This window comes from Gopherus flavomarginatus, chromosome 6 (genome assembly GCF_025201925.1).
Source record: "Gopherus flavomarginatus isolate rGopFla2 chromosome 6, rGopFla2.mat.asm, whole genome shotgun sequence".
Classification (NCBI taxonomy): Eukaryota; Metazoa; Chordata; order Testudines; family Testudinidae; genus Gopherus; species Gopherus flavomarginatus.
In genome coordinates, this window is record NC_066622.1 from 140,539,677 (window position 1) to 140,558,965 (window position 19,289).

The 19,289-nt window shown below is 45.5% G+C and overlaps 2 protein-coding genes across 2 annotated transcripts in view; both read left to right on the plus strand.

Moving 5' to 3' along the window:
* ABCC2 (ATP binding cassette subfamily C member 2) overlaps positions 1-19,289 on the plus strand; it is a 529,482-nt gene that overhangs the window by 336,269 nt on the left and 173,924 nt on the right. The window lies entirely within an intron of this gene.
* TCTN3 (tectonic family member 3) overlaps positions 1-19,289 on the plus strand; it is a gene marked incomplete at its 5' end in the record, with an annotated part of 100,548 nt that overhangs the window by 56,947 nt on the left and 24,312 nt on the right. The window contains 3 exons of the mRNA XM_050960784.1: positions 1,132-1,167; positions 7,653-7,727; positions 7,831-7,947. Coding sequence (XP_050816741.1) covers positions 1,132-1,167; positions 7,653-7,727; positions 7,831-7,947 — 228 coding nt within the window. The remainder of the gene's footprint in view (positions 1-1,131; positions 1,168-7,652; positions 7,728-7,830; positions 7,948-19,289) is intronic.

The window sequence follows — 19,289 nt, forward strand, 5'->3', positions numbered from 1 at the left end:
GCCAGGTGCCCCAGAGGGAGTGAAGCTAACGGGCAGTGATCAAGTGATCTCTCTACTGCCATCCATCTCCATCCTCTGATGAACAGAGGCTAGGGACACCATTTTTTACCCTTCCTGGCTAATAGCCATTTATGGACTTAGCCACCATGAATTTATCCAGTTCCCTTTTAAACATTGTTATAGTCCCAGCCTTCACAACCTCCTCAGGTAAGGAGTTCCACAAGTTGACTGTGCGCTGTGTGAAGAAGAAATTCCTTTTATTTGTTTTAAACCTGCTACCTGTTAATTTCATTTGGTGACCCCTAGTTCTTGTATTATGGGAATAAGTAAATAACTTTTCCTTATCCACTTTCTCAACATCACTCATGATTTGCAATCACATCAAATAATTAAATCAAGTTTGTTTGGCAAGAGCTGTTTTCTATAAAACCGTGTTGACTGCATTAATTGTATTCCCAGAATATGATTGATTTGATATCAGCTTTTCAATTCTTTTTCTTGAGGTTGATGTTGGGCTAGCTGGCCTATTTTACTAGGATCCTCCTGTTTTCCCTTTCTGAATATTGGCACACCATCATTGCTGTTCTATTCTTTGGGAATTTCCCTGTTAGTCCAAGATTTATTAAAATTAATATTGGTCTAAATATTAATATGCTGTTGAAATGGATGAGACAGTTTGCTCCTCTCAGAATTATTTTTTCAGGATTTTTGCAGAGTAAAACAGATGTCACTGCATCAGTTACACTTGATTTGTATTTTCAAGGTTTACTTCACAACCATGGGACCTAGAAAATTACAATTTCGTAAATGAAAGCTGAAGTTCTTCTGTAATCATCTGACACCGGTTGCGGGAGCCCTGGGCACAGGCCTGTAGTACCTTAATTTGGCTTTGTACACAGCAGGTCACTAGCAGAACCAGGAAAACAACGTAGATCTCCTGGGTCTCAGACCAGTGCTGTATCCACTAGACCATACTTCTAGATTCTAGAACACAAAGTTGGTGGCGAGTTCCATAGCCTTGGAATAGGCAGGGCTCTGCTTATCACCATATTATCTAGACACTGGTGTGTGATTTCCTAGTCACTCTGGGCACTTACAGTTAAAACACACCTGTTGATTTTTCTTTTCCAGGTCCCAGTTAATATGACCATTGCCCAGCTCATACAGGTGAGACTCTGCCAATGAAAATAATTCCTGCATCTGAGATGAAGGGAATCCTGAGTCTGAGGCATGCAGAATGAGCTGCTTGATCCAAGCCCTTTGGGAGAATGGAAAAGTTCTGTGTCTGAGACAAAGTTTTGGAGGAGAAAGCCACATTGTCTCTGGAAAAGGAATATGGGGAAGGTTTCAGATATGAGATGGGGTATACTCTAAGGTGATGTGTACGTGAGTGAGTGGAAGATCTTTGACCTGGGATGGGCAGAGATGGGGTAGAGAGCAGGCTCTGGTTCTGGGATAGATTGGGAGTGGAAGGACAGGTCACAGACAGAAATGTGGTTGAGAAGGGAAAGGACTCAGACTTGGAAGTGGTTTGGAAAGAGGAGGCGGAGGAAGGCCCCAATTCTTCTTCAAGTGATGATCCCTGTATGTTTTCCACACATGGGTACACATGCAGGTCCGAGTCCGGAAATTCTGCAAAAGCAGTGTCCGTTGATCTGCACATGCAGTAGTTTCCCTTGTGCTCCCAACCAAGGATATCTGAGGCAGGGCGGGTCAATGCCTCTCCAGTTCCTTCTTACCTCTGCATAGCCTGAGTTGGAGTCATGTCCTCCTTCACTATAACCTGTAAAGTAGAAAATATTTTTAAGTAGTTTATATTGTAGTTTAGTAGTTTAATTTTCTAATAAGTTTAGAGTAGTTTTTTCCTCCTCAGTTGAGGGAAACCATCCCTGGTTCCAGGATTATGCCCAGAGTCCTGGGATTCAAGAACTGCGTTTCTTGCTCTTGCTCCTTCTCCATCAATGATGAACATAAACAGTGCTTGTACTGTCTGAGTGCAGCACGTATCTCTGCAAAGTGCAGTATCTGTTGATCCTTACCACCCAGAACTTGAGAGGCACGGGGGCTTTGCCTAAGAAAGTACCTGATGGTGGAGGCTATGAGGTCCCTCTCTGATCCAGGCCCAGGAGAACCCCCTGTGTGTCAGCCTCAACCAACCAGCCGTGCCCTCCAAGCATGTGCCTTGGAGTGGAGCCTCTAACTCTGAAGCCCAAGGGCTCTTCCTTCAGTGCTCCCCATGAAAGTAGAGAGCATTCTGATGGGCACAAGGACAAAACCATGCAAAGGACAGTCAATAAGAAATGTGTTTCCTCCCTGAACCAGTCCAGGTTGGGTGAGATGTCATGTCTCACTCAGAACCAATGGAACCAGCTCTGCTAAAGACCTCCAGGTTGGAAGGCAAGGTGGGCAAAAAGATCTGCCCATTCTGAAGGTGGTACCAAAGCATAAAGCACAGATGCCCACCGGTTCTGTGAGTCCTGGTCCAAACCAATTATCAGCACTGCCTTGTTCATTTAAAGATCATTCAACTGCAACAGATGAGCTGAGTCGTTCAGGTGTAACTGCTGGAACTCCTCGGACCCTAGGCTGTTACTTATGTAACACTGGAGGATATATTCAACTTTGTGGTGGTGCAGGTGACTGGAGAAAGAGCTTGGCTGCACTACCAGAAATTCACCCTGGCAGATAAGGGCTCTGAGAGACTAGACCTCCTGGTAAAGAAAGTCTTCTCCTCCACAAGTCTGCAATTTTATGTCATTTAACTACCAACCTTTGTTAGTGAAATATGACTTTAATAACTACTTCAGGCCCACAGACTTCAGAGATAAACTTCCTGTAGCCTTTTATTTATTTAAAGTGAAATGTATTACATCACCACGGGTTCGTCTCTGGTTGCTATAGTGAAACTCAAGGAGCTCAATCTATTTAGATTAACAAAGAGAAGGTTAAAGGGGTGACTTGATCAGTATGTAAATACCTAGGGAGGACAGATATTTAATATTGAGCTCTCCAGTCTAGCAGACAAAGGTATACAAGTTGAAGGTTGAGAAATTCAAACTAGAAATAGGCATAAAATTTTAATAGGGCTGTTGATTAGTTGCAGTTAACTCGTGATTAACTCAAAAAATTAATTGTGATTAATCGCACTGTTAATAGCATACGAATTGAAATTTAATAAAATATTTTTGGATGTTTTTCTACATTTTCAAATATATTGATTTCTGTTGCAAAACAATGTACAGTGCTCACTTTAAATTATTTTTATTACAAATATTTTCACTATAGAAATGATAAACAAAAGTAATAATATTTTTCAATTCACCTAATACAAGTACTGTAGTGCAATCTCTTTATCATGAAAGTTGAAACTACAAAAGTAGATTTTTGTGTGTTGTGTGTGTTACATAACAGCACTCAAAACCAAAATAATATAAAACTTTAGAGCCTACAAATCCTCTGTCCTACCTCTTGTTCAGTCAATTGCTCAGACAAACAAGTTTGTTTACATTTACGGGAGTTACTGCTGCCTGCTTCTTATTTATAATGTCATCTGCAAGTGAGAACAACTGTTCGCATGGCACTTTTGTAGCTGGTATTGCAAGGTGTTTATGTGCCAGATATACTTAACATTCATATGCCCCTTGGTGCTTTGGCCACCATTCCAGAGGACATGCTTCCATGCTGATGATGTGCATTAAAAAAAATGCATTAATTAAATTTGTAACTGAACTCCTTGGGGGAAAATTGTATGTCTCCTGTTCTGTTTTACTCGCATTCTGCCATATATTTCATGTTATAGCAGTCTTGGATGATGACCGAGCACATGTTCATTTTAAGAATACTTTCATCGCAAATTTGACAAAATGCAAAGAAATACCAGTGTGAGATTTCTAAAAATAACTACAGTACTCAACCCAAGGTTTAAGAATCTGAAGTGCCATCTAAAATCTGAGAGGGATGAGGTGTGGAGCATGCTTTCAGAAGTCTTAAAAGAGCAACACTCCGATGCAGAAACTACAGAACCCAAACCACCAAAAAATAAAATCAGTCTTTTGCTGGTGACATCTGACTCAAATGATGAAAATGAACAGGTGTCGGCCCGCTCTGCTTTGGATTGTTATCAAGCAGAACCCATCATCAGCATGGATGTATGTCCTCTGAAATGGTGGTCCAAGGATAAAGGGACATATGAATCTTTAGCACATCTGGCATGTAAATATCTTGCGATGCCAGCTACAACAGTGCCATGCAAATGCCTGTTCTCACTTTCAGGTGACATTGTAAACAAGAAGCAGGCAGCATTATCTCCTGCAAATTATAATCAAACTTGTTTGTCTGAGCAATTGGCTGAACAAGAAGTAGGACTGAGTGGACTTGTAGGTTGTAAAGTTTTACATTGTTTTGTTTTTAAATGCAGTTATTGTACATAATTCTACATTTGTAAGTTTAACTTTCATGATGAAGAGATTGCACTAAAGTACTTGTATTAGGTGAATTGAAAAATACTATTTCTTTTGTTTTTACAGTGCAAATATTTGTAATATATATATATAAATGAGCACTGTACACTTTGTATTCTGTGTTGTAATTGAAAACAATATATTTGAAAATGTAGAAAACATTCAAAATATTTAAATAAGTGGTATTTTATTATTGTTTAGCAATGCGATTAATCATGATTATTTGTTTTAATTGCTTGACAGCCCTAAATGTTAAGTAAGAGTAATCAACAGTAGGAGCAATTTTTCAAAGTTTGTGCTGTACTCTTCACCTCTGGTAATTTTTTAAATCAAGATTGGACCTTTTTCTAAAAGATTCTCTAGTACAAACAAGAATTATTTCAGGTAAATTCTGGGGCTTGTGTTATAACAGAGATCATACTAGATGGTCACAGTGGTTGGTCCTTTCTAATCTTGGAATCTATGAAAACCCACCCAGTGTTTGTTTGTTTGTTTTTTCCCCAAAGGCTAGCATCAATACCTTGGGGTCTTTGTTCTGTATTTGAATATTGTCTGAACTCCAGACACCAGCCCCATATTGAGAGGTTGGGGAAAACTTGTTCTCTCAACTTCAGCTAATCTCTAGTAATATCTTCAATCCCTGTGTGTTTCTAATTCAGAAGTTGCTTGACTCTCTTTCTGGTGTGTGGAAAGTGGAAGAGGGCCAAGACAAAAATAGGGTTCAAAAAAGAACTAATAAAATCATGGAGGACAGGTCCATCAATGGCTATTAGACAAGATGGGCAGGGATGGTGTCTCTAGCCTCCGTTTGCCAGAAGCTGGGAATGGGTGACAAGGGATGGATCACTTGCTTACCTGAGTAGTTGGAAATGATGGTGCACAGGTCTCTCTCTCTGTTAGGCCACATGGTTGCATGCACCTACATGGTGTCATTTGCCAGACTCCACTTATGGTGTCTGCAAACTTGGTGCCACTCGATTTACCGACCGAACAGGGACCACATCGACTCCAGCTTACTGTTCCCACCAGAGTTATCTCCTCCCTTGCTTAGTGGTCGAATCCAGAAAAGGTCACTGTGGGGACTTCTTTCAGCCCTCCTGCGCCTAGGACCACCCTTGTTACGAACATCTCCCTTCTGGGATGAGAGGCTCTCATTTGAACAACTACACTGCTCAGGGTACCTGAACCCCATGGGAGGCCAGGCTACATATAAACTTACTGGAACTGAGGGCAGTCTGCCTTGTGTGCAAGGTCTTCCTTCCCTTCATGCTGGACAATATCACTGTGGTGGTGTATATAAACAAACAAGGAGGAGCAAGATCTCATCCCCTCTGTCTGGAAGACATCAGTCTTTGGAATTGGTGTGTTAGGCACCATGTCACACTGCAGGCTGTATACCTCCTGGGTATTCACAATGCCGTTGCAGGCAAGCTAAGTAGAAGATTTTCTGCAGATCGTGAATGGGAGATTCATGATTCAGTTCTAACCATGATAGTTAGACAATGAGGTACTCACTATGTGATCTCTTTTCATCCTAGATGAACAGAAAGCTTCTCTTATGTTGGTTTTAGGGGAGCCATAGGTTGCAACTCCCAGGGTGCTGCTCCCCTGCTGTCTTGGATGGATGGCCTCAGATCCTCCTTTCCTCCTATTTCTGCCCCCACCCCCCACCAAGTTATAGAGAAAATATGCAGTGACAAAGTCAATATTCTCATAGTACCTTACTGGACCAGACAGTTCATGAAACTTCTAACTGTGTCCACCCACCCATTTATCAGGACCACCCATTTCTGGATCTCCTAATCCAGCATAGGGGGAAAATCAACCACCCCAGCCTGGCTCATTCCACTTTAAGGCCTGGTATTTGGATGAGCATCAGAAATAGAATGCTTATGCTCTGCCCCCATTCAGGAAATCCTTAATCAAAGTAGAAAGAATTCCACTAGAACCTGCTATCTAACCAAATGGAGGTGCTTTTTGGCCTGGGCATGACTCCACCAACGTTTACTAGATACTATGGGCATTCTGGCTGTCCTGGACTCGCTCTAATTCTTGAAGAATTCAGGTCTAGCTCTTAGTTTGCTGCGGGTACACCTAGCATCCGTGAAACAATGTTACGATTTATGAAGGTCTTGATCAGGACCTTCCCACCAATCCTTAAACCTGTGCCTCAATGAGACCTTAACCTTGCCCTGTTGACACTCACAGAACCACCTTTCGAACCTGTGGCAACATGTGCCATGACCCACCTGTCCATGAAGGTGGTGTTTTTAGTGGCCATCACTTCAGCCAGAAGGATCAGTGAGCTAGGAGCCATCATCGCAGACCCTCCCTGTACAGTGTTTAACAAGAGAAATTTTCCCCTGGGTATGCTCCAGATTTCTCCCCAAGATTGATTCTGAGTTTCACATCAATCAAACAATACACTTATTTGTATTTTTCCCAAAACCCGATGCTTCCTCCGAAGAGAAGAGATTCACTTCCTTGACATCGAGTACACCCTGGTGTTCTATCTTCAAAGAACCAAATCCATTAGAAATCTCTGAGTTTTTTTACTGCCATAGCAGAAAGATTGTGTAGGCAAGCCATATACTCCCAGAGAATTTCTAAGTGGGATTTGGGATGCATCTGTAGAGTGCTACAAAATAGCAAGAATTCCTGCCTCTATAGCATCCCTATCTGATGTCCCACTGCAGGACAGGGCAGCAACTTGGAGTTCTGTTCACATGTTTGCAACACACTACGCTCTAGGTCAGGGATCAGCTGTGGATGAAGTGGTAGGAATGGAAGTATTGCAAGCATCTTTGTTGCCAGCTTCCTTGCACCCTCCTACAGTCTGAACATTGCTTGCCAATCATCCAGGTATGGAATACACACAGGGACCATCACTTGAAAAAGAAGTGGAAGTTACTTACTGTTACTGGAGGTTCTTTGAGAACTGTGGTCCCTAGCTGTATTCCACTACTTGCCCTCCCTCTCCTCTGCTTCAAATCATGTTGGATTTGCAATAAGAAGAGGAACTGGAGAAGTGTTGACTTGCATTGACTGTTATACCCTCAGTCAGGAATACAGATAGGGACCACATATCTCGAAGAACCTTCAGTTATGGTAAGTAACGTCCACATCAGGGATGGATGGTCACACTCCACTCGTTACTGGATTAACTGATTTTTTTATTTTTTCTGTCTCCAGGTGAGAATCACCCCTGTCACACAGCCTGGAGCTCCCCAGATGGATGGCAACACCTGTCACAATGTTGTTGCTGAGGTATCTGAACCACCCTTCCACTATCATTGAGGCAGTGCAGGGCTGGAGTTAAGGCCCCAGGTCCTTGCCTTTTCTCTGATCGTCCTCTGTGTTGGACTTGCAGGTGATCTATGAAATAGAGTTCAATGGGACCCATGGAATCCAGAATGTCTCTGTCCAGCTTAAAGTGACCAGTGTCTCTGGGAACTCTCTGCAGCAGCGGTTCACACTTCAGTTCTGGGTCAGTGCCCTAGTTTCACATGGATCCTTACAAGGGCTGGGGTTAGTGTCCTGACTTCATTTGAGTCCTTGGGTGAGGAGATCTGGTTAGTACCATGAGAGCATGTGGACCTTAAGGAATCAGGGGTCAACATCCCAGTCTTATACAGATCCTATGGGGTATTGGGGTCAGTGTTTTGGTCTCGGATAGGTCCTCAAGGTAGGGACAGGTGGGCTAAGTGCCCTGGTCTTGTGCAGGGTTGGAGGGTATTGATGTCCTGCTCTTGGATGGTCTCTGGGGGAGGGGAGGGAAGAGATCAGGGTCAATATTTTTGTCCCAGACATGTTATGTAAAGAGAGGATAGGAGGCAGTGCTGTATTTCACTTGTTATGAGCAAAGCTGCTGGTGTCCTTTCCAGATGCTACTTGACCTGTGCCCTGGCAGTGGGGGATGGGAATTGCCTTGAAGGGTCAGTGACCTTTTCCAACTCCTTAGGTTCTAAGGCTGGAGGACAAAGCTGGGAAATATTAAATCTGTCTGTAAGTTAGTACTGGAGAGGCCCACTCTTGTGCCAAGTGGCTACAGTATAATGTGGGAGGTGGGAGGTTGTTTGCTTGACTCAGAACAACGGACGCTTGTTGAGATAGTCCCCAAAACCCCTCTCCAGTGAGGACAGAGTAATAAGTGTGTGTTTGTGGGAGAGAATATCAGTGACCCAAAACTTTAGGGCTGTGGAAGGGCAAGGGTGAGTTCTTCTTTTGAGTATCCTCTGCATATTCCCATTCATGGGAATGCTCTGACCAGAGCAGCCTGAACAGTAAAATTCTACTAGAAGTAGCCATTGGAGCATCCATGGGCCTTCCTTGCTCATTCCTCTTCTCTTTCCCCCCCAACCTCCCTCCCCAATTCCAGACATTCTAGGGCGATGGGTCTCAAACTTTTTTACTGGTGACCTCTTTCACACAGCAAGCCTCTGAGTGCAACCCCTCAAATAAATTAAACACACTTTTTAATATATTTAACACCATTATAAGTGCTGGAGGCAAGCAGGGTTTGGGGTAGAGATTGACAGCTCACAACCCCCATGTAATAACCTCGCCACTCCCTGTGGGGTCCCGACCCCCAGTTTGAGAACCCCTGTTCTAGGGCAAGTGTTTAAAAGGAGCATGGTGCTTCATTGCCTCAGTGCCTTCACGTGTGGACAGCTGGACCCTTACATTGTTGCTGTAGGATCCTTTCAGAACCTATAAGTAGATAGGCAGTTTGTATGGGTTAGTTGGTACATAAGTTCACAGGGTTACATAAAGGATAACATGACAGATCAGAAGGCTAAGGAGCCTGGATTCAAAAGATGCATCTGGTGCCAAGGTGTATTCCTAGCATTGGGCACATATCCCAGATGCTTGACATGTTTGGGAGAAGGGCATTCTCCCTCTAAATGTCCAAACTTCTCATAGATAGATTCATAGATTCATAGATTCTAGGGTCAGAAGGGACCAATGTGATCATCTAGTCTGACTCCCTGCACAAAGCAGACCACAGAACCCTACCCATCCACTTCTATAACAAACCCCTAACCTATGCCTGAGTTATTGAAGTCTTCAAATTGTGCTTCATCATTTATCACAAGAGCAAAGAGAGACAAAACTGGCTCAAGGCAATTTTATTGCATGAAACACTGAAGTGGCAGCTTGTTTTCAGATACTGGGAATTAAAGCTGTCTTCGTACAGCTGTGTAGGGAAAGCGCTGCAGTGTGGCCACACTGACAGCTACCAGCGCACTGTCATGGCCACATTCACAGCATTTGCAGCGGTGTTGGGAGTGGTGCATTATGGGCAGCTATCCCAGCAGTCAAGTGGCTGCAACGTGCTTTTCAAAAGAGGGGGGTGGGGTGGAGTGTGACAGGGAGCGTGGGGGAGACAGAGAGAGTGGATTTTTGGAGCTGACACTGTGTCAGCTCCCTGCCTTGCAAGTTCCGACCCCTTCCCCTACCCCTCTCTCATTCAATAAATGCAAATAGCCTTCTTTGTTTTTTTCCTCACAGACCAGATAAGCAGCTGCTCCGAAACGGACACCCCCACCCCCCGCCCTCCATGCTGCCTCTCTCCTCAAGCAAACACTAGCTGCGGACATTCCAAAGGGATCCCTCCTGCCTGCCTCATTCACAGCAAACAGTAGCTGTGTTTGTTTTTTAGCTAAGCAGCTCCTGGAGCCCCGAGTTCACAACAAAAAGACAGAGGCATCAGAACACAACAGAGAGTGTTATCTTTACTTAAAAGCATTATGGGAAGGTTCCGGAGGTCAGTTACAGTGTAGTAAGATTAATCACTGTTTACACTGACATCCCAGCGCTTCAGCACCAGCGCTGTTCTCTTTATTCCTCTCGTGGAGGCGGAGTACATGCAGCGCTGTAGCCAGGGAGATACAGCGCTGTATGTGCCTTGCCAGTGTGAACGGGGAGTAAGTTACAGCACTATAAAGCCACCACCAGTGCTGTAACTCTCAAGTGTAGCCAAGACCCATGTCAGGCACGGTATCCAAGAGAGATGTCAGGATCTGAAAAAAAGGTCTGGATCAGTGACAGACTGTTTCCAGAGCTGTCCCATTTCAGAGAGACTCAGTTGCAGTACTGAGGAAAAATTTGCAGCCCTTCTCAGTGTCAGCCTTATTACAAAGAGTCAATCTGAGTGAGAAGGACATACTAGGACAGAATCTCATTTATGGAGCCAGGCTCTGATTTAAGCTTTCAGTGCAGAGCTAGGAGCCTTTCCTCTATGGATCCAACAAGACTGGATCCAGAGAAGCCTGTCATGAGGGTGAGATCTATGGAGCCAATTAAGAGAACTCAGGAGGGTTTGTTAACTAGCACTGTTCTGCATAGTGTTACTGTTAAGCAGTAATATGATAAGCAGTGCGAGGTAATATCTTTTTTACCAGACCAACTTCTGTTGCTGAGAGAGACAAGCTTTTGAGCTACACAGAGCTCTTCCTGAGGTTTGGGAAAAGTACTCAGAGTGTCACAGCTAAATACAAGGTCGAACAGATAGTTTAACATAAGTAGTTACCACATTTTCTAAGGGACCATTGAAGGTGAAGTGGCCTGTTATCACCCTTGTAGTCCTAGGACTGCACCACTGGACAAAGGCATCACAGAACCAATGATATACCTGACATACATTGATGATATTTTTATCCTCTGAACATACAGCTTAAACTCCCTCATAGATTTCCACCACAACTTCAACCACCACCGCCCATCCATCAAACTCTCTCTGGAACAGTCCTATACTAGCGTCAACTTCCTTTACACCATAATCAGCTTCACCCTACAAACAATTATATACAAGGACCCCACAGATCATGACACCTATCTTCATAGATCCAGTAGCTAACTCGAACACACCGAGAACTCTGTTATCTACAGCCAGCCACTCAGATACCATAGAATATTGTCTGAGGAGCAAGTCCAGGATATACACCTTAAAACACTCAAAACTGCCTTCACCAAACAAGGACGCTCCCAGAGAAGTAGATTGCATCATAGAATGGGCCACCCAAATATCCCAAGAGAACCTGCTTAAATACAGAAATAAAATCTGTTCTGACCACACACTCTCGTTGTCACCTACCACCTCAGACTGGAACCCATATGGGCTATCATCAAACTAAAACTCCACCCTGGAAGAAATATTTCCTGAACCCCCTTTTCTGGCCTACAGACAACCTCCTCGCAACCTCTCTTAGCTCAACAGAAGCAAGCTCCCCACATATCAGGACACACTAACTCAAAGCGGCACCAGATGCTGCCGGAACAACAGATGCAAAACCTGCAGACATATCTCCATTGCTACAGTGATCAACACCCCCCCACAACACAGCTTTCAAGACCTGTGGGTCTTACACATGCCTATCACAACTTCTGGGGGTACCTCATCCGGTGAACTAAATGACCCAATAACTATGTGGATGAAACCAGACAATCACTATGCTCTTGAATGAACTCACACAGGAAAATAATAGACAACAATACCACATCACCTATGGCTGAACACATTCAACAAAGTGATCACTCTATATCTGACCTATCAGTCTTGATCCTCACAGAAAACCTGCACACCACTTTCAAAACACAAATCTGGGAGCTTAAATTCATAACTTTGCTAGATACTAAAAGTCATGGTCTTAAATACAGACACTGGATTTATGACTAATTACAACAATCTGTAACCCACTAACCTCTCTTGTAGTCCTGTGACTACAAGGGTGTTAATGGGTCACTTCACCTTGAGTGGTCCCAGAGAATATATGCTAACTACTTATGTTAAACTATCTGTTGAACCTTGTATTTAGCTGTGACACTCTGAGTACTTTTCCCAGACCTTAGGAAGAGCTCTGTGTAGCTCAAAAGCATGTCTCTCTCACCAACAGAAGTTGGTCCAATAAGGGATATTGCTTCATTCACTTCATTCATTGTCTCTCTGATATCCTGGAACTGGCATGGCTACAACTGACATGTATACAACAGTGTTAGAGCAGTGAGCATACTGTGTACAACAGTGTTAGAGCAGCGCAAGCGATCGGGACCTGCTAGAGCTGCCTCTCACTCTGGCCGAGTTCTCGGAAGCCCTCCATCGCATGCCCACCAATAAATCTCCAGGCATGGACGGGCTGACCGTGGAGTTCTACCGCGTGTTCTGAGACGTCCTCGTCCCAGACCTCGTCACCGTCTGGGCCGAGTCTTTGCAGGGCGGGGTCCTCCCTCTTTTGTGCAGGCAAGCCATGCTTGCCTTATTGCTGAAGAAGGGGGACTTCCGCGACTTATGGAATTGGCGTCCTGTCTCACTCCTCAGCATGGACTACAAAATCATGGCGAAGGCCATCTCGATGCGGCTAGGGTCCGTGCTGGCGGAGGTGGTCCACCCAGATCAGACCTACACTGTCGCAGGCTGCACAATATTTGATAACCTGTATCTGGTCCGGGACCTCCTGGAACTAGGGTGTAGGGATGGTCTGTCATTCGCCCTCTTGTCCCTGGATCAGGAGAAGGCGTTCGACAGGGTGGGCCACGGGAATCTCTTGAGCACTCTGCGAGCGTTCGGCTTCGGACCCCGGTTTGTGGGTTTTGTCCAGGTGCTGTACGCTTCTACAGAGTGCCTGGTCAGGCTCAACTGGACCCTGACCGAGCCGGTCAACTTCAGGCGAGGAGTGCGGCAGGGGTGTCCCCTCTCAGGTCAGCTGTACGCTCTGGTGATCGAGCCCTTCCTCTGTCTCCTCCGTCGGAGGCTTATGGGGTTGGTGCTTCGAGAGCCGGAGCTGTGGCTGGTCCTGTCGGCATATGCCAACAATGTGCTCCTTGTGGTCCAGGACCTGGGCGACTTGGCGTGGGTGGAGGCTTGCCAGGCCATCTGCTCGGCAGCCTCCTCCGCCTGGGTCAACTGGGTCAAGAGCTCTGGCCTGGTGGTCGGGGACAAGTGGCAGGCGAGCTCCCTCCCACCCACGCTTCAGGCCATCCGGTGAAGCGCGGGTCCGCTGCTCTATCTCGGCGTTTACCTTTCTGCCACGCATCCATCTCCACCGGAGAACTGGCACGGTTTAGAGGGCTGGGTGACAGAGCGGCTCCAGAAATGGACAGGACTACCTCGGTGCCTCTCCCTCTGAGGGAGGGCAGTGGTGCTCAGTCAGCTAGTCCTGTCCATGCTCTGGTACCAGCTCAGCACCCTGGTCCTGGCCCTGGGTTTCCTGGCCGACCTCCGGACGGCGATTCTGGAGTTCTTTTGGCCAGGAATGCACTGGGTCTCTGCAGGGGTCCTACAGCTGCCCCTGGAGGAGCAGGGGCAGCTCCTGAAGTGCCTACACACTCAGGTCCATGTCTTCCGCCTCCAGGCACTGCAGAGGCTCCTGTATGGTGCAGGTTGTCCTGCGTGGAGTGTACTGGCACACGCCTTCTTCCGCCGCTTCCAAGGGCTCCGATACGACCGGCAGCTCCTTTATCTCCATCCGAGAGGTCTTCCGTGAGACCTCTCCGGGCTGCCGGTCTTCTACCACGAACTCCTCCAGACCTGGAAGCTCTTTTCAATGACCAGATCCATGGCGGCCACCGTGGGGGCTGATCTCCTTGCGGAGCTCCTGCTACACAACCCCCAGCTTCGTGTGCAGGTGATGGAGTCCCTCGCGGTGCGCCAGAGGCTCATCTTGGCAGAAGTCACCAGGGTCAGAGACCTCCTGGACTACGATCGGGGAGACTGGCTGGATCCCCTGATGCTCGCTCGGCACATGGGGCTCTCCAGACCTTGCATTCCCCAGGAGGTGAAGGCCGCTTTACCTCCCGCTGCTCGGGCCTACCTCAACCGGGTCCTGCGAAAGGGCACGCCCCGCCCACCCTCCACCCCAGGCCCAGTGGACCTTTTCATCGGGTCCCTGCCCCGTACACCCAATCGCCCCCCCCACCTTTTCACTGCAAGCCGGCTGCACGACCTGCAGCTGGTTCTGTTCCAAACCGCACCAAGGAAACATCTGTACACGCTCGTGCTCCACATTCTTCACTTCCTCACCCTCGCATCCCACCCCAGCACAAAGTGGCGGGACCTTCTGCCACCTCTTGAGGGTGAGACGCTCCAGTGAGCTAGCTTATAATCCACCCTGATTCCAAAGCCCGCCGGGGATATCAGTTAGCGGCTCCTTCACGGGGCCGTGAGCACGGGCATGTACTTGTTGCGGTTTACCCCTCTCCCAAACACCTGCCCCTTTTGCGGCATGAAGGAAACCCTGGTGCACATTTATCTAAAGGGCACCAGGTTGCAGTCCCTGTTCCGGCTCCTCTTAGATCTCTTCTTACATTTTTGGTTGCACTTTTCCCCTCACCTGTTCATCTATTCACTCCCCATATGTGGCCCCACAAAGTCGCAGGATCTCCTTATCAACCTCCTCTTAGCCCTGGCCAAACAAGCCATCTACAAAACCAGGGAGAGGAGGTTGGCCTACGGGATTTCCTGCAACTGTGGGGCCTAGTTCCGTTCCTCTGTCCATTTACACATCCGGGCAGAGTTCCTCTGGGCGGCATCCGCTGGCTCCCTTGACGCCTTTGAGGAGCAGTGGGCGTTGTCCAGTGTTCTCTGCTCGGTGTCCCCATCAGGTTCCCTTCATTTAGCCCTATGACCTCACTCCCAATCCTGTGTTTTTCATTAGTTGTCCCAGGTATTTATTTGGTATCACAGACTGTGGATCCTCCCCTTAGGCTGGGGGGAGGTCCTTTAGCAGTGGGTGGGCTTTGCCCATCCACTTCCTGGATACCAACAGGACTACTCTGCTGTTCCCAACTGGCCTGGGTCTATCAGTCTTGTTAGAGGGAATATTCAGTCTGGAATGTTCAGACCATTCAGCTTCTATGTAAGAAGAAAGATAAATTTTGTAAGTTCCTGCAAAGAAATACTGTGCTTCATGCTCATCTGCCTCTTAATTTGTTGATGGTCGAAGTGGTACTTCACAGAAAAGTTGCCCAAGTTCACTTTACTCCATCAAATGAGGAAAGGAAGAGGCTGGATATATTAGGAAGAAAAATATTTTCTTCAGCTGCATTAAACATGCTTATGTCCAGCTACGAAGCTGTTGTGGCTGGGTACCAATACCATTTCTGGAGCAAAATGTCCTCTTTTCTTAACTTTGTGTTCCTCTGGAAGTGCATTATCAAATGCTGTTTTAACTGAAGGACTGAATGTTGTCAAGCAACAGTTGAAAGCAGCTTTTGACTCCTCAGATACTTCAGCAAGGTCAGTAGCTTTGGCTGTCTCACTAAGAAGACGCACGCTGTTAAGACCAATGGGATTCCCTCATGAGACACAAATGAGGGTCGAGGACCATCCATCTAAAGGAGAAGGTCTGTTTATTATTCAGACTGATGAGGTATTCGAGAAGATGAAAAATTTAAGATCTTTTGTTAGATCTCTCTGTTTCTTTTATACAGGGAAGAGGCCATATTCAATTCCCATTATACAAGTATCTAAGGTAATACGCCTTCATCTCCTTGACTTCATTACAATTATCAGAGAAGGGCATACCCTTTCTAACCTCAGTATTATTCTCCACACCACCAACTACAACAGAGAAAGAAATTTAAGCCTTGCAGTAACAAAGGTACTGTTTCATCTTTGTTCTCTGCAGTTCATCTAAGACATCAGATTTGACATGAGAACAGAGAGCTTCAAGTCAGTCCACCTGGACATTGTTTATCCATGGTTTGGAGTCCAGCAGTCCAGTTTTTATTACCAATGGGAGTTAATAACATCAGACAGATGGATTATAGAAGTTATTTCATGCATGTACATAATTCAATTCAAAACCTTTTCTCACAACAATCCACCTGCTTCGTATCTGGGCAGAGATCAAAGTAATCTCAATTTGTTAAAAAAAGTCTCTGCTCCAGTTAGGTGCAATACAGCTAATTCCATGAGATCATAGAGGGAAGGGGTTTTACTCGTGTTATTTTCTAATCCCCCCAAAAGATGGAGGGCCTTCATCCTATTTTGGATTTAAGCAGATTAAACACTTATATAAAGAAATTATGTTGCTACATGCTGCCTCTAACTTACGTAATACTCTTTCACTGCAGGGTTGGTTTGCAGCTGTGGATTTAAAAGACGCATACTTGCACATTTCATTCTATAAGACCATGTCAGTGGTTTGTTGTTGAAGAAGACCATTTTCAGTACAAGGTCCTCCCTTTCAGATTGTCAGCAGCACTTCGGGTGCTTACAGAATGTCTGTCTGCTGAAGGAGCATACCTAATACTCAGTACCTAATGCTCAATACCTAATTAGTCCTGCACTTAGGACAGAAGAATCCCATGCACTGCTACAGACTAGGGACCGAATGGCTAGGCAGCAGTTCTGCAGAAGAGAATCTAGGGGTTACAGTGGACAAGAAGCTGGATGTGAGTCAACAGTGTGCCCTTGTTGCCAAGAAGGCTAACGGCATTTTGGGCTCTATTAGCAGGAGCATTCCCAGCAGATCGAGGGACGTGATTATTCCCCTCTATTCAGCATTGATGAGGCCTCATCTGGAGTACTGTGTCCAGTTTTGGGCCCCACACTACAAGAAGGATGTGGAAAAATTGGAAAGAGTCCAGCAGAGGGCAACAAAACTGATTAGGGGGCTGGAGCACATGACTTATGAGGAGAGGCTGTGGGAACTGGGATTGTTTAGTCTGCAGAAGAGAAGAATGAGGGGAGATTTGATAGCTGCTTTCAACTACCTAAAAGGGGGTTCCAAAGAGAATGGATCTAGACTGTTCTCAGTGGTACCTGATGACAGAACAAGGAATAATGGTTTCATGTTGCAGTGGGGGAGGTTTAGGTTGGATATTAGGAAAACCTTTTTCACTAGGAGGAGGATGAAGCACTGGAATGGGTTACCTAGGGAGGTGGTCGAATCTCCTTCCTTAGAGGTTTTTAATGTCAGGTTTGACAAAGCCCTGGCTGGGATGATTTAGATGGGGATTGGTCCAGCTTTGAGCAGAGGGTTGGACTAGATGATCCCCTGAGGTCCCTTCCAACCCTGATATTCTATGGCCACGTCCAGACTAGGGGAGGAAAATCGATCTTAGATACGCAACTTCAGCTATGTGAATAACGTAGCTGAAGTCGAATTTCTAAGATCGAGTTACTCACCCGTCCAGATGGCGCGGGATCGATATCCGCGGCTCTCCGTGTCGATTCCGGAACTCCGTTCGGGTTGATGGAGTTCCGGAATCGATGTAAGCGCGCTCGGGAATCGATACATCGCATCCAGACTAGACGCGATATATCGATCCCCGAGCAATCGATTTTAACCCGCCGATACAGCGGGTTAGTCTGGACGTGGGCTAAGATTCTAAGAAGGCAGGGGATGTATGTATATCCATACCTAGACAACTGGTTAATAAAAGTGTCATCCAAGGAAGGGATCTTACTACATGTATATCAAATATGTTTATCTCATATCAGTCTGGGATTACAGATGAATTGGGAAATGTCATGTCTAAACCCTACTCAAGGGACTCTTTATAGGAGCAATCGTGCATTTATCTGTGGGGAGAGCTTTTCTCCCAGACGTGAGATATATCAAAATAAACATATCTCCTCTTCCAGTTACCAAGACAACCATTCAGTTGCTGGGTCTATTGGCGTTAACCACAGCAGTGACTCCTTATGCTCATCTTTAGATGAGAGACCTTCAGCACTTCTTAGCAAAGAACTTTGAACCAGTGTAGATGATGTGCATTGAAAAATATTAATTCCACAACAATTGCTAATGGGATGGACAGACAATCAGAATGCAATGAAGTGTACACTTTTCTGTCCCCCATAACATCGGTTACAGTGATCACTGATGCTCCTACCTCAGGATGGGGAACCCATCTGAACAATGAATCGTTGGAAAGAGATCATTGGTCACTAAAGGAATGTACGTAACAATATTTTAGAACTGAGAGCAATCAGATTAGCTCTCAGGTCTTTTCTACTTGAAGTCAAAAACAAAACAGTTGAGGTAGTAACCTGCACTAGGACAGCATAATATTATCTAAACAAGCAAGCAGGAGACTCACTCTGTGGAATTATGCAGGGAGGTCAAGAGTCTTAGTAAGTACTGTATAGAACAAGATATTAATCCAGTAGCAATTCACATGGCAGGAGAAGAGAACACTCTTGTAAATCATCTGAGTAGATCATCAGATCAGATCCACGAATGGTTCTTGAAGGAAGAAGTAGTGAATAACCCCTTCCGTTTATGGGAGGAACCCAATAATAGACTTGTTTGCATCCCGCAGCAACAGGAAATATCAGAGCTATTGTTCTAGGGCAGGCAGATCGGTACTGGATGCTTTTCTAATACGGGGGTCAGGGCCTAAGGAATGCTCTTCCCTCATTTCCCCTCATTCAGAGAGTGATAAACAAGATAAGACAGGGCAAAGCCAGGGTGATTTGAATAGCACTAGCATGACCCAGACAGCAATGGTAGCCGGCTTTGGTACATTTGTCACAAGGATTAGTGGAACCTTTATCACAGATATTGGACTTGTTGACGCAATAAACAGGGAAGGTCTATCATCTGAACTTTCAGTCCCTTCTCCTGACTGCATGAGGAATAGGCCTTTAGAGGTGCTAGAAGAAAGCCTTTCATTAGAATACACATTGTACTGTTAATTCTAGAAAGGAATTCACATGGCTGTGCTGTAGTCTTAAATGGAATAGCTTTCTATTGTGGATTTCCATGTATAATGTGGATCCTTATATGGCATCAATTAATTATATATTAAGAAGACATCTCTTTCATTATCTTCAGTTAAGATTAATCTTTCGGCCATGTCATGTATCTATAGAGGGAAAAT